Below are 13,769 nucleotides of genomic sequence, written 5' to 3' on the forward strand. Positions count from 1 at the left end.
GTAAGCATAAAAAGATCAAATTTTTGAGCATTTTGGGTTCAAGAGTGAATTTTCTTTATAAATTCTAAACTTTAACAATATTTAACTTTCTCTCTTTTGCTTTTTTATTAAATCAGAAAATCAATTAAGTTGTTAACCAAACCTAAAATAAAAAAAAATCCAGATATTGAATGACTGTCACTTAAGACAACAACTTGGATATGAAATACTTGATTCAAATAAAATCCTTCAAATCACCTCGCATGTCTAAATGGTTTAAACCTCTTGTTCGTTCATTTCGACCCTCTTTTCTCTTCATCATCTTCAAGCAACTAGGGTCTTGAAGATCCTATCCACTTTCTAGTTTTTACCCGGTGATTGCAAACTAGAGACAGTCGTGAGATGTCTTGAAGGCACTATAAATCTTGTCTACTTTGGTGATGAGCAACCTTGAGCGGCATATTCTTTATAAAATTATTAGTTTTTATTATTGATAAATACTTGTCAAAATTATTTTTTTATTGAATTTTTCTTTTATGATCATGTCTTCATTGCTAGTTTTCATCATTGAATTTTTTTTCAAATTTGATTAATATCCAAAAAAGTATTCAATTTATATCCATATTTAGATAAAAAGATATAGATATATTTAATATCCAATTCATACCCATATCCATTTATAATAAATATGGATATGCTTAATAGCCGATTCATATCTGTATCCATTTAAAACAAATATGGATATTAATTTTGATATTTATTTAATATCTATATCTGTATACATATTCGTTGAAAAATATAGATATAAATATGAATACATCAATATCCGATCCATATTTTATATATTTTCAGCCCTATTGTATCTTCGTACAAGATTTTGGGCCTTTGTATCTTTAGCTGGTTGATTCCCTAATTCTTTCTTCTCAAATATCTTTTTTTTGGGAGGATGTATCTTCATTCTCTAAATGAATCCTTTTAGGCTTGGCTCTTTTCCTCTAAAAAATTTAAAACACTTCCATTTTCAGTTTTTGTTAATTAGGAAAGCTTTAATCAATAATCCATAAGTGCATATCAAAATAAATTGATATAATGTTGTAATAAAAAAATAAGACTTATGTAATTGAATTATCCAAAAAGAATCCATTTTATTAGTTCATATTTCACTTAGAATATTCAAGTTTGATAATTTAGTAGTAATATCAAATTTAAATAGTAAGGGTGATGTTGTATAACACTTCTTGAAACAAGACAATTTCTAGTATAGTGAGCATAGATATTTGTACTCATTTGGCATATACAAGAACAATGAATAAAATGTCATTCAACAATTTTAAGATATTTAAAACTATGAAGGATCAAGTTAAGCTTTAGTTTTATCAAATGACATCATTAATCTTAAATCATCTTCCAATTTGTCCAGGGCTATAAATAAAAGGGAATAAGCTTGAGCTATGTTTGAGAGTAGCTCAAATCAAGCTTGTTTAAAAACTAAACAAATCAAATTGGAACCAACAAAACAAACTTGAAATCAATTTCAAGTCAATTAGTTAAAAAGTGAAATAGATCGATTAGGCTAGGCTCGAAAAGGCTCGAATACTTTTATATTATATATTCTATAATATAAGATATGTAATGGACTATTGGAATAAGGCTTTAATCAATGTATTTTATTTGTTCTTTGATCTGAATAAATGTGAATTCTAGTTTGAATCAATCTTGAACTTAGTTTGGCTCAATTTAGGATTATCAAGCATTCAATTAGTCTCAAGTTTGGCTCAATTTTAGACAAAGGTTGAATTGTTCAAAATAGTGGTAAACAAATCAAGATTGATCTTTAGAGTTAAGCTCAAAATTAATGTCAAACTTAGTATGAAGCATGGTGTGTATATCTTAAGAAGCAACTATGTAATTGACGTGCTTGATTAGGTCGTTTTCATTGCACAATGTATATTATATATTTTTTGAATTTTGAAAGATTGCATGGCCTAATATTTATATATTCTTGTTCAATCTAGTGATTACCCATGTGCATTGACTGATAAACAGAAAAGAATGTTTAGAAGTGTCTAGGTGTTAAAAAGATGTTTGTTTGGGTACATTAGGTATTAAAGAGCAGTTTAAGACACTGCTTTATGCAATTTGAGCTCCTTGTGGTGCAATGGATCTCTTCAGTCATCTCATAAGAAGACCACACCATACCTCCTACTAAACAATATTGTGCACATGAATAAAAAATGATAAGACATTGAAGTGATATACTCTTGTCATCAAAAATCTTCCTTTTGGTTTAAGAAAAAAAATTATAGCTCACTAGTGCAAGTTCTTATATTAAAATGAACATCAAAACACAAAGGAGAGAATAAAAGATGATTGTTTCAATCCCTCACTAGAAATATCCAAAATAATGGAGTATGTAGAATTGTGTCTCCCAGATCAAAAAGTACATTGGATCGTAAGAAATAATGGATCAAAACAACTCATCAAAGCACCCGGCCATTGGTATAAAAGCAACTAGAAAAGTCTTAAAATGAAAAAAATGAAAACAACATTAATAAATGACCAAAAAAAATGCAACTCCTATGCCCATGTCTGTAACAGCTCATCAAAGCACCCGTTTGTATAAACGAATCCAAAAAAGTCTTAACAGAAAAAAATAAAAGGAACATTAATAAATGACCCAAAATATGCAACTCCTATGTACATGTCTATGGTTAACAGACACAATATTTCAAAAGCCAGCACTTAGTCTTCTAATGATCGAAGTATTATCTAAAATATTGAATCAAATAATGACTTAACATCTAATCATGTACCTTACAAGTAACACTCTTATAATATATGTGGGGATGCACTATTGGAGGAAGGATGGTTATGACCTTTCCATGTTAAACTTGTTCTCTATTAGTTTTGTGTTTATGCATTTTGTTAATACGCTCTAGTCTTTGGAAGTCGACTTTTGTTGTTCCCTATCTCAAGTGAAATGTATTTATTAATGGTAAGAATGGTTATAAAGGTGGAGAGATTGGTGTGTTTGGTGGGATGCATGGTTGAAACTCTTTTAAATTTTTCTATTATAAGAATAATACATGGGAGAAGGACATGCAAAATTGAACTGAAGGCCTTAAGAATTCCTTGGTACAAAGAGATGGATAATTGCAATGTGTATATCACAAAAGGCTTTAGAGGCTGACCATGCATAGTCAGACTCCAAGGCCTTTGCTTATAGTAGATGCAACAGAGGGTGCATCCATATTGCTATGAAAATAAAAGCTGAGATATTGCTTATGATAGATATGCTATGCATTATTTTTTTCTACACTAGTTACTGGAAAAAAAAAGAAAAAAGAACTAGATACATGCCATCAAGATAAATAGATGGGAAACTAGTATGTGGTTCATAAAAATTCAAGTCGATTTACAATTTACAATTTTACTTATCAAGTTAGACAAAATGATCCATAGATTTCTTTAATTGGTTTAAAATATGTCATGCCATTTACTTGTTTAGCCCATATGTTGGTTCAAGTATGTATGGAGCGGCTCTATCCTAAAAAAAATTGATAATAGTTGGAAAGAAACTACTCAAGAGTCTTCCCTTCAACACCATTCACATATGAAAACCTATAGATATCAAAAAGAAAGATGTGATTTATGTTAGTCCTGGCATCTACATCCTCACTTGGTCACTCATACAAGGGAGAATGCCGGTCAAAAGTGATAGTCTCACGTTGAGCAATAGGTCTATGGTTACATGATCCAAGGTTAGGTGGAAAAACCTTTAGTATTTCAAAGTCAAAGCAGCAATATACATAGCTAACTGGGTTTTACTAACAAAGACTTTCAAAACTGATCATATTTTATTCAAACCAAAAGATCCCTAAATCTAGACCAAGATCTATTTATGTTGGCTTGAAAAAAGTAAAGTAAAAATTTATTTTTGATAGGCATATAATTAATTTGCATGCCAAACTAGAGTTTTATTTGCCAATTTAACATAATGTAATACAAAATCATCATCCAGCAAAGAAAAAGAATAGCTTGCTAGCCATAGAGAAAGACAGGCCATTTGAATTTACTAGGTTAGGCTTTTCAAAGACCATAGCTCTACAGATTCTACAACATCAGCTAAAATACCTTGGAAGTGAAGGTGCTAAATGTTACTATTTCATGAGAGCCCAATATATTTCTTTCTTCTCTTATGCTAAGAAAAAAAGAAATGAAAGGAAGGTGATGATATTAAAAATGCTCTTATACTAACCAAGCAAAGACCTATACCTATTTAAAGCCATAGAAAGCAAAGCTAATATTGGGAGCACAAAACCTTACAGGCAAATAACAGAAATTAGTCTAATAGAACTCTAAGTTAGATGTAGAACACTACAGAAAAAGTAGGTTTTACCGACGCTTGTGAAAAGCGTCGGCAATTTTTGGTCTAGCGTCAAACTTTGCCGACGCTTGTAAAAAGTGTCGGCAAAAGACGACGAGTGTAGTCGCCAGCCTAAGACGACGCTAAAAAGCGTCGTCGGAAGCCAACATTTCCCCCAATCCCAACAAGCCCTTTCTCTCTTTCCGTTTTCCCGGCCACCGCCCTCCACCCTCAACCCATTCCAGAGATCGAAGAGAAAATCTACTTCAGTACTCTGATCGCTTTGTAACCCCCTCCCCATTCCTCGTCCATTCCTCCCTAATCCCCTCCAGATTCAAGAAGCAGAAGGGCTCCGGCGATGATGTTTTCATCATCTGGCCTCCTGCGTGCTGCTGGCCTCTGTTCTTCGTCATCCAAGCCAAGAAACATTAGCAGAGATGACAATGATATTGCCGGCCTCGCCTCGTTTCTTGATCTCAAGGTTCAACTCGTAACCCCATCTTCTCAGTCCTCACATTGTTTCTTGATCTGGGTGTTTTCCTCCCCCATCCTCTGTTCTTTTCTTCGTCGTCTAAGCCAAGAAACAATGCCGGACTGGACAATGGCGCTGCTTCCCGGCTTTGTGTTCCACCCGCTGGACGAGCACCTCCTAGACTTCTACCTGAGGAAGAAGATCCTCGGCGAAACGCTTCTTGGTGGTATCATCGTGGAGGCCGACGTCTACGGTGACGACCCCAAGAACCTAACTGGTAAGCGAGTTCTTGGAAGATACCTATCTTTCTCCTTCTAATTCCTTGGTTTTCTGTTGCCCTGTATTCTTGATTTAGAGCTACCGACTTCTTTGGTTTTTCTTGGGTGGTCGCAGCGCGGTATAACATGGCAAACAGGGATTCCGAGTGGTTCTTTTTCGCATCCAGGACTCGGAGACATCCGGGTGCCGAAGATAGCAAGCGGGTATCCCGGAGTGCGGGCTTGGGACGGTGGAAGGCCACCCAAGGCATCAAGACCGTGCTCGATTCCAAGCGCAAAGTCCTTAATGGGATATCAAAGGAGACTTTATATCCTTAATCTTTACTTTGCTGATGACTGGATCATTTTTGGTGCGAGGTTGTCAACCAACTTCACTGCTATTACGGCACTGCAACTTTTTCTAAATAATGTCTTTTTTTTTGTGATACGTGGAGGGGAAACCTTTAAAAGCAAGCCTTATATGCACTATATGAATCTTACAGATTATGTATCATCTTGTAAATGAATCTTCCTTATTTTAATAAGCAAATTTGTTATGGTACAAATATAAGAGATTGTGTCATCTAATGAATGATGTAAGTTGAATTTGGTGCCCATTTGGGTTGGAAGCATCAAATTGGATGTGGGAGTGCAAATGAAGTGAAGCACCATTGATAGAAGATTTCAGCTATAGATGTTAGCCTCAGAGTGGTTTTCTATATGCTTTATTCTTCTCTTATAAATATTGCGGGCTTTAATTCCCCCATTTACTTGAAATAGTATATTATGCTAATACTGGTGTTTTGTCTGCCTTGTTGAAATGCAAGTTGATGCCATCATGGAAGTTAAGGCGTCATATCAAGTGAAGAAAAATTGGATGGGTGATCCCTGTGTTCCAACAAATTTTACTTGGCATGGATTGAATTGCAGCTCCAGTGGTTCTGAACCCCCAAGAATCATCTCTCTGTGAGTGCTCTGATCAATAACTATTATATGAACCAGGTTTTGTCAAATCAACATGGATTTATATAACAATGTGCTGCAGAAACCTGGCTCATAGTGGATTGACTGGAGAAATAGCTGCTGCTCTTGGAAACCTAGAATCACTCAGAAACTTGTAAGTGCTGCAAACATTAAACAGCAATGCTGTTTTGACCTTGTAGTAATAGATGGTATATATATATGGAGTGGGACAAATGACGGAATGATTAGCCTATGGTTGAACGGCCGCTCATTTTTTTTATCCTCCCGAATTTGCTTACTGGATGTGAGTTGGGTTCTGGATAGCAGACCAAGCTCATATTCCACAGGGTTTTATCTGAAAATCCTTCACTGCTCTGCTTTTTTCGTTCTGGTACCTGTTAGTACTTAGGCCATGAAACAGCTTGATAAGCTTGGTTTATCTTTGATGAATGTCTTTGCTATCCACTGCTATCAAGAGCTAAGTTCTTACTCCACTTAGGTTATTATATGATATTTGCAACCTCAGTCCTTTTTTTTTTTTTTCTTCAAAAAGACCTCCCCTCTCAACAGGTTATAGTTTACAAAGTTCTTATGTATTAATGACACATCAATGACTTTTGATTTCAGGGATTTATCAGGTAATAATTTGTCCGGACCAGTACCTGATGCTCTAGGAGAACTACCTTATTTAGAATTCTTGTGAGTGTGAAATACTAACCTTTCTATGCTGACACTCTACAGAGGAGTCATCTTGAGGTCCAATTTTATTTTGCTTTCTTGCAGAAATTTGTCAAGCAACAAGCTTACAGGATCAATTCCTCGTAGTCTTCAAGAAAGATCTAAAAATGGATCTCTTAAATTAAGGTTCGTTCATTCTCTGATAATACTATCTCTTCCTTATATCAATCTCTTGCTTATATATTCATTCTATGAAGCATACATGAGGATACATGATACAAAATGAAACTCCAAACTCCCTCACAGCCTGCATTTTTTTATGCAAATGCCATGACCGAGTCATATGGATTTGTTGAAGATGCCGGTCCATCTAGAGGTCATATGTATTATGACCTTTAGAATTTACATTCGTATTTTTATTTTTTTTAAAAAATAGCAATCCCGACGCTTTAAAGCGTCGGCCAAAATACATTTGCCGACGCTTTAAAGCGTCGGCGAAAACGCAAAACTGGATTGGTCTTTATCGACGCTTTAAAGCGTCGGGAAACATGTTTTTTTCGATGCTTTAAAGCGTCGGCGAAAACGAAAACTGGATTGGGCTTTATCGACGCTTTAAAGCGTCGGAAAAGCCGTTTTTGCCGACGCTTTCGTTAGCGTCGGCAAATCCCTGTTTTTGCCGACGCTTTCTCTTAGCGTCAGCAAAAACCGGACCCACGCCCACCTGCCCGACGTCTGACCCACGCTTTGGGTCGCGTGGGCTGGGAATTCGCCGACGCTTATAAGCGTCGGTAGAGACAAAAAAAAGCGCCGGGAGTTATTCCTTCTTTTGTAGTGGAAGGTTGCTTCAGTCCTAGAAAATATTTTAATATATTGAAAAGTTTGTGTCAATTATGAACCAATTGCATAGCAACTAAAAAATCGCGGCAATTACAAAAAACATAACCAAATCCATTTATCTTTGGATAACTCTTAAGTTTTTAAAAAGTTGTAGCAAATCAAAGCCAAAGGAGAATATTTGATAATTATGAGTTAAAAATTATATATTACAACCCAGAATAGTTCTAATTGAAAGATGGTTAATGAGATTGAAAATAAAAGTTCACATGATATGATAAAATCCAGATCACTCTCCTTGTGTAGTCATGTTGATCGACATCCACTCACATGCAATCCTGTCATAAGGAAATATTGATGTATAAGAAACAAAAGAAATTATCACAACCACTTGGTGGGAATGAAAAATGTTCTACACTACATCAAATAATATGAATTAACAACAACATTATTTAATCAATACTATTTGAAGAACTATTGGCTAAAATCTGAATTTTACTCTTCGATGGATTTTTGTTTTTTTAACTATCGATGAACTAGAATAGAGAAAAAAATATTTCATATTTCAAATATTCAGTATCCGTTAGGGCTAGTTAAGTATTGATTTCATTTCTTTTTTTTAAAGAAAAATGGAAATTCAAAACTCAAGATAAATATTTGTAAAGGAAACAAAAATTCTAGGCACTGAGAGTTTATAAATCAAAAGTAATGCAGTATTATCTCTTTCTAGTCAAAACTTAAAAGGAAGTGAGAGAGAAGAAAAAGTTTCAAGGAAAAGTTTGAAAAGGGCAAGCACAGTTGATTACTTCAGTTCGAAAGGGAGAGAGATGGAGAAGGGAAGAAAGAGGAAGAGAGAGAGGGAGAGAAGGAAGGGAGGGTGCTGAGTAATTGATTGATCCCCTACTTAGTTTTGATGTGTCAAAACATTTCGAGTGCATTCCTTGTTGGACTAACAGTTTTAAACAAGTATTTTCAGGGTAACAATGCTATAACTTCAAAAGAATATCTTAGAAATGGTTCATGGATCTTAGACTCAAGTTTTGGAATCATTCAAGCATTTTTCAGAACTCGAGTCGACTTTCAGAAAGTACGAGTTGACTCCGGCACAAGCATGGCATTCTGATACACTCTCGAGCCGTCTCCATAAAGCGCAAGTCGACTCTCTAAGACAGACAGAAAAAGGTATTTCGGATCGCAAAGCGTGAGTCGACTCGAGTCAAGCGCGAGCCATTTCCCATCCCTCGGACAAAGCACGAGACGACTCCTAACTGTTACGAGACGACTCTCTCAGAGAGACAGAAAGTGTATTTCAGATCGCAAAGCGCGAGTCGACTCCCAACTATTACGAGTCGACTCTCTCAGATAAGACAGAAAACTTGTTTTCGATGAACCAGGATGCGAGATGACTTCCGAATCGTGCGAGCCGACTCCAACAAAAATCGACCGATAATCTGTCAGAGGGGTCCCGAGCCAGAGCCGACTCCAGAATCGTGCGAGACGTCTCCCACTTTAGTCGAGCTGACTCCTGGATGAGCGAGACGACTCCAGTTTCATCGGATATTTTGTCAGAAGTGCCAGGCGCGACAGAACGGCTATTCTTCTGTGTCTAATGGCTAGTTTTTCAAAATAGAGCTATAAGAAGATCCGTTCTAAGTGGAACAGTGACACACACAAAAAATCCAAAAAGGGGAGATCAAGTAAATCATTTGAAATAAGAGCTCAAAGGACATTCAAAGAAAATATCGAGAGAAAGCATATCTTCATCGAGAACCCATCCTTTCTCCGCACCAGAGCCAAAATAGAAGGATCCTCCACTGCTGATTGATTTAGAAGAGGATCCAAAAGAAAAGAAGCAGCATCTCAATCGGCAAAAATTCTCGGAGAAGCTTCTTTTTTTTGTTCTTGTTAATATTGTTTTATCTGCTTTTTAGAAGCTTGTATTTACACATTCATTTTTACATTTGGGTGCTTGATTCAATCAAGGGATTGAATCAGGAGGTCTGAGGTTGTAGTTGGTGATCCTTTGTGAAAACCAACCGGGTTGTTTGTGAGCCCGAGTAAAACAAACGAGGTGGTTCGTTGTGAACCGTTAAAACAACAAGTTTGGTGGTGAGCTTGTAAAATAACCGCGCTGTAATTCTAGGATTATAGTGAAAATCTCAAATGGAACTTGGGGAGTGGACGTAGAAGCAAGGTTGGCTCCGAACCACTATAAATCTTGTATCTTTGTGCCGTGTTTTCCTTTATCTCACTGTCTTCACTCCTCTAACTTCCAGATTGACACTTTAGATTAATCACGAGTTAAAATTCTACATCTTTAATTAAAACCCAATTCACCCCCCCCCCCCTCTTGGGCTGTTTGCTGGGCAACAAGTGGTATAAGAGCAGGTGCTCTTTAATAGTGACTGTTGTCTAAGTCTCTTCTTGAGTAAAAGATTTAATGGCAACCCAATTTGGATTAACCTCAAATGAAGGACAGTCAACCAATAGGCCACCCTTATTTAATGGAACAAACTATATCTATTGGAAGGCAAGAATGAGAATATTTATTCAAGCCCAAGACTATGATATTTGGAGCATTATTGTCAATGGGCCTCACATTCCCACACACATTGTTGACAACATAGTAACTCCTAAACTTGAAAAGGATTGGGATGAAAATGATAAGAAAAAGGCACAACTAAATGCCAAGGCTATAAATGTGTTTTATTGTACCTTAGATGCAAATGAATTTAATAGAGTATCAATATATAACTCCGCTAAGAAAATTTGGGATAGACTTGAAATTACTCATGAAGGTACAAAACAAGTTAAGGAGTTAAAAATTAATATGCTAGTGCATAAATATGAATTGTTTAAAATGGAGCCATCTGAAAATATTACTTCCATGTTTACTAGATTTACTGATATCATTAATGGACTGAAGAGCCTTGGAAAATTGTTCTCTAATAGTGATCTTGTCAGGAAGATTCTTCGTTCACTACCACGCTCTTGGAAAGCCAAAGTGACGGCAATACAAGAAGCCAAGGACCTCAGAATCCTTCCTCTAGAAGAGCTTCTCGGATCCTTGATGACTCATGAACTCACCATGAACCAACACCTTGAGGATGAGAATCAGAAGAGAAAAGGAATAGCACTGAAGGCTTCTACCCAAAAGGAATGTAATGAGAGTAGTGATGAAGGAGAAGATGAGAATGAAGATGATGATATTGCCCTTCTCGCAAAAAAATTCAGTAAGTTAATGAGGAGAAGAAAGATAAACCTCAAAAGGAATCCCATAATAAAAGTGAGGTAGAAAAGGATAAGGAGAAAGGGAAAGATCCCTTAATATACTATGAGTGTAAGAGAACCGGACATTTTAGGCTAGACTGTCCACTCTTGAAGAAACAGCAAAAGAAAAAGAAGAAGGCATTTGTTGCAATGTGGGGAGATAGCGACGAATCCTCATCTGAAGAAGAACCCCAAGAAGTAGCCAACATTTGCCTTATGGCTCAAGACAATGAGGTATGTCTTGCGGCCAATCAAGCTAAAAGAAATTGGTACCTCGATAGTGGTTGCTCAAGACATATGACCGGTGACAAAGATCAATTAGTCACCCTCGAGTCAAAAGAAGGAGGAGTAGTAACCTTCAGTGATAATAGCCAAAGTCAAATCATCGGTATTGGTAAAATTCAGATTTCTCCTTCTACATTTATAGATAATGTGTTGTATGTAAATGGATTAAAGCACAATCTTATAAGCATTAGTCAATTGTGTGATAAAGGTTTCAAAGTCACTTTTGAAGCCTTATTATGCACTGTATCTCATTCAACAAACAACAACTCTATCTTTGTAGGACACAGGCATGGTAATGTCTATATGATAAATTTAGATGATCTTGTAAGAAGTAGTCGATGCCTAGTAGTCACAAATGCAAAAGATAATGAAATTAGTTGGTCATGGCATCATAAGCTAGGGCATGCAAGTATAGACTTAATCTCCAAATTGATTAATAAGGAACTAGTTAAGGGGATACCTAAGATGAACTTTAAAAGAGATAGAGTATGTAGGGTGATGAGAGCCCAAAAGTGCGACCTACATGTCACTAAAATTAGTGTTATTGCTAACCGATAATGATAAATTCACTGGATTAATATTATATTTTTATTTGGCACAGGTTATCGTTTAAATACGTATTTGGCACAGATTGGGATGATTCATGACCCCAAGCCTGATCACGTTGGAGCATAATTGAACCTAGTCAAAGCACATTTGCACCCGAGCAGCACATATCTGCACGTCACAATCTAGAGTGCATTAGAATTCAAAATAAAGGAAGATAATGTGTGGCTAGGAAAGTATTCTGAGTATTAGCTACATACTTTGTCTTCAACCGTTCAAGCTCCCAGATCAACGACCAGGCATCTCGTGCTCCCAGAATTTTTCCAACCTTAGCATCAGCCGTCAATGATGTTTGCACGCGGATTAGCACTCAACATCTCATCCCGCGTCCCCCTCCTCCGGATTCAGCGCATCCCGGCTTCTTCCGCCCACGTCCCAAACTTCCCGTGAACACAGATCGCATCCGTGAATGGCGTCTTCCCAGCAATCTCTCAGCGGCCATCGTCCCACACCCGCCCTGTCGATCCCGCGGCAGCCTCCAAATGATCCCGACTTCCTTCCCGAATCATCGTCCACGGATCACGCCATCATCGCCTCCTCACAGCATCCCGAAATCCCAGCCTCCAACGCCCGCATCCCCAACATGCCAGGCCGTCCATCTTCCACGGATCATCCCGTGCTCGTCCGCTTCATCCACATCAAAGCAAGCTCCACCCCCTTCCGGATTCAAGACCCCCCTCCTCCGCGTCTGCAGCTCCTCCGCCTTAGCCCGTGCCTCCTCCTCCAGCATCCAAGTTCGTGGTCCCAGCTCCAGTCATGATCCAAGCAGCGAATCCCAGCTTCCTTCCCAAGTCGAATCCGCGTCCATCCCGTGCGAAAACTGGGAGAGTGATGAGAATACAAAATGTCATATTTTTCTTTCTTAATGTTTAGTCTTGTATACTTATTTTATGCCTAAATGTACTCATTATTCTTATATTTTGATTTAGGATGCAAATGGAAGCGTTAAGTAAAAAACGAAGCTAATTGGATGATTTTGGACAGTTTCGATATTGCTTCGTAATCTGAGCATAACTTTCTCATCCCAGCTCTGATTGAGATGATTCAAGATGCTGTGGAATGCCAAGAAAACGCTCTACAACTTTCATGTTTTGAGTTTTGATAGATACTGAACTTATCAAGGTCAAAATTGGTCTCAAAGTTGCTGCACGTCCTTAGCCTGCAATACGTGGATTTGACTCGGTCAATTTTCAGAAGTTTCCAGATTTGATGCACGAAAATCCCAGCTGGAAAATACCACTTTCCCAGTTATATTAGGACTTTATTTTATTTTTCGTAATTAGTCAGATTTGAATATTTGTTAGGAGATTTTTTTTTGGAAGGGATAAAGGTGAAAGAGAGGGGGCTCTTTCTCTTTTATCTGGGAGGACTCCTCTTTCTCTTTTCTCCTTGGAAGTTTGCATCCATGGCTCTGCGTGGCTAAAGCTTTTATTGGTCTAAGGAAACAGAAGCCTCGGAATCAATAAAACTGTGAGATCTGAATTTGTTTTCATTGTTCAATTCATGCTTTGATGTCGAATGTTCTTCTGTACATATTTTCATTATTGTTTTTGTTTAATGACTAGGAGGCCTACTAGTTTATTATTCGTTGCAATCTACTGCTAGGTTAGATATCAAATCCGTAATTGTTTGATCCCTCTAATCTGTGAAGCAACTAAGATCTAATAATTTCTGCGTCAGAAATTTTCAGATCTTAGGAAGAATACTCGGCTAAATCAAATGCAACCGCTTGTGTTTGTGTTGTTTAGTTTCATCGATCTCTCTAATTCTTAAGGCTGCTACTAGATTAAACCTTTAGCGCTTGTCTTGGGTTGTTTAGTAGTTAGGGTTAATTAGATCGCTTGTTTTTAATTAACTACGACTAAGAAGAGATAGAAAAATATTTCTATCGGTGGACATTCAAAGTGCAAATTGATATCTTTGCATCAATGATCAGTTGTAAAATTCCGATGGTGGATGTTGACTTAGACCAAGATTTGTTCTTTTGATTGATTTCAATACTTAAATCTGAATTCTTCTTTAGTTGTTTTATTATTTTCGTTATACTCAAACCCCCCCT

At 37.0% G+C, this 13,769-nt stretch overlaps 1 protein-coding gene across 1 annotated transcript; it reads left to right on the forward strand.

Annotated features, from left to right (window-relative positions):
• The first annotated feature begins 5,371 nt into the window (after window positions 1-5,371).
• Window positions 5,372-7,001, forward strand: LOC149751535 (putative leucine-rich repeat receptor-like serine/threonine-protein kinase At2g19230). Its single transcript, XM_089926619.1, has 4 exons — window positions 5,372-6,040; window positions 6,120-6,191; window positions 6,665-6,736; window positions 6,821-7,001. The coding sequence occupies exons 1-4, from the start codon at window positions 5,895-5,897 to the stop codon at window positions 6,999-7,001; spliced, it is 471 nt and encodes a 156-aa protein (XP_089782745.1). The 5' UTR covers window positions 5,372-5,894.
• Window positions 7,002-13,769: the final 6,768 nt, after the last annotated feature.

This window comes from Phoenix dactylifera, chromosome 12 (genome assembly GCF_051530095.1).
Source record: "Phoenix dactylifera cultivar Ajwa chromosome 12, Ajwa_hap1_PhDact_Kaust_v1.1, whole genome shotgun sequence".
Taxonomy (NCBI): Eukaryota; Viridiplantae; Streptophyta; class Magnoliopsida; order Arecales; family Arecaceae; genus Phoenix; species Phoenix dactylifera.

Bases quoted from the DNA above. Each gene is read 5' to 3' on its own strand.
- LOC149751535 (XM_089926619.1), top strand. From the start codon at position 5,895: ATGCAAGTTGATGCCATCATGGAAGTTAAGGCGTCATATCAAGTGAAG. The intron at 6,041-6,119 runs GTGAGTGCTCTG...AATGTGCTGCAG, and splicing joins CCCCCAAGAATCATCTCTCT to AAACCTGGCTCATAGTGGAT. The intron at 6,737-6,820 runs GTGAGTGTGAAA...GCTTTCTTGCAG, and splicing joins CTACCTTATTTAGAATTCTT to AAATTTGTCAAGCAACAAGC.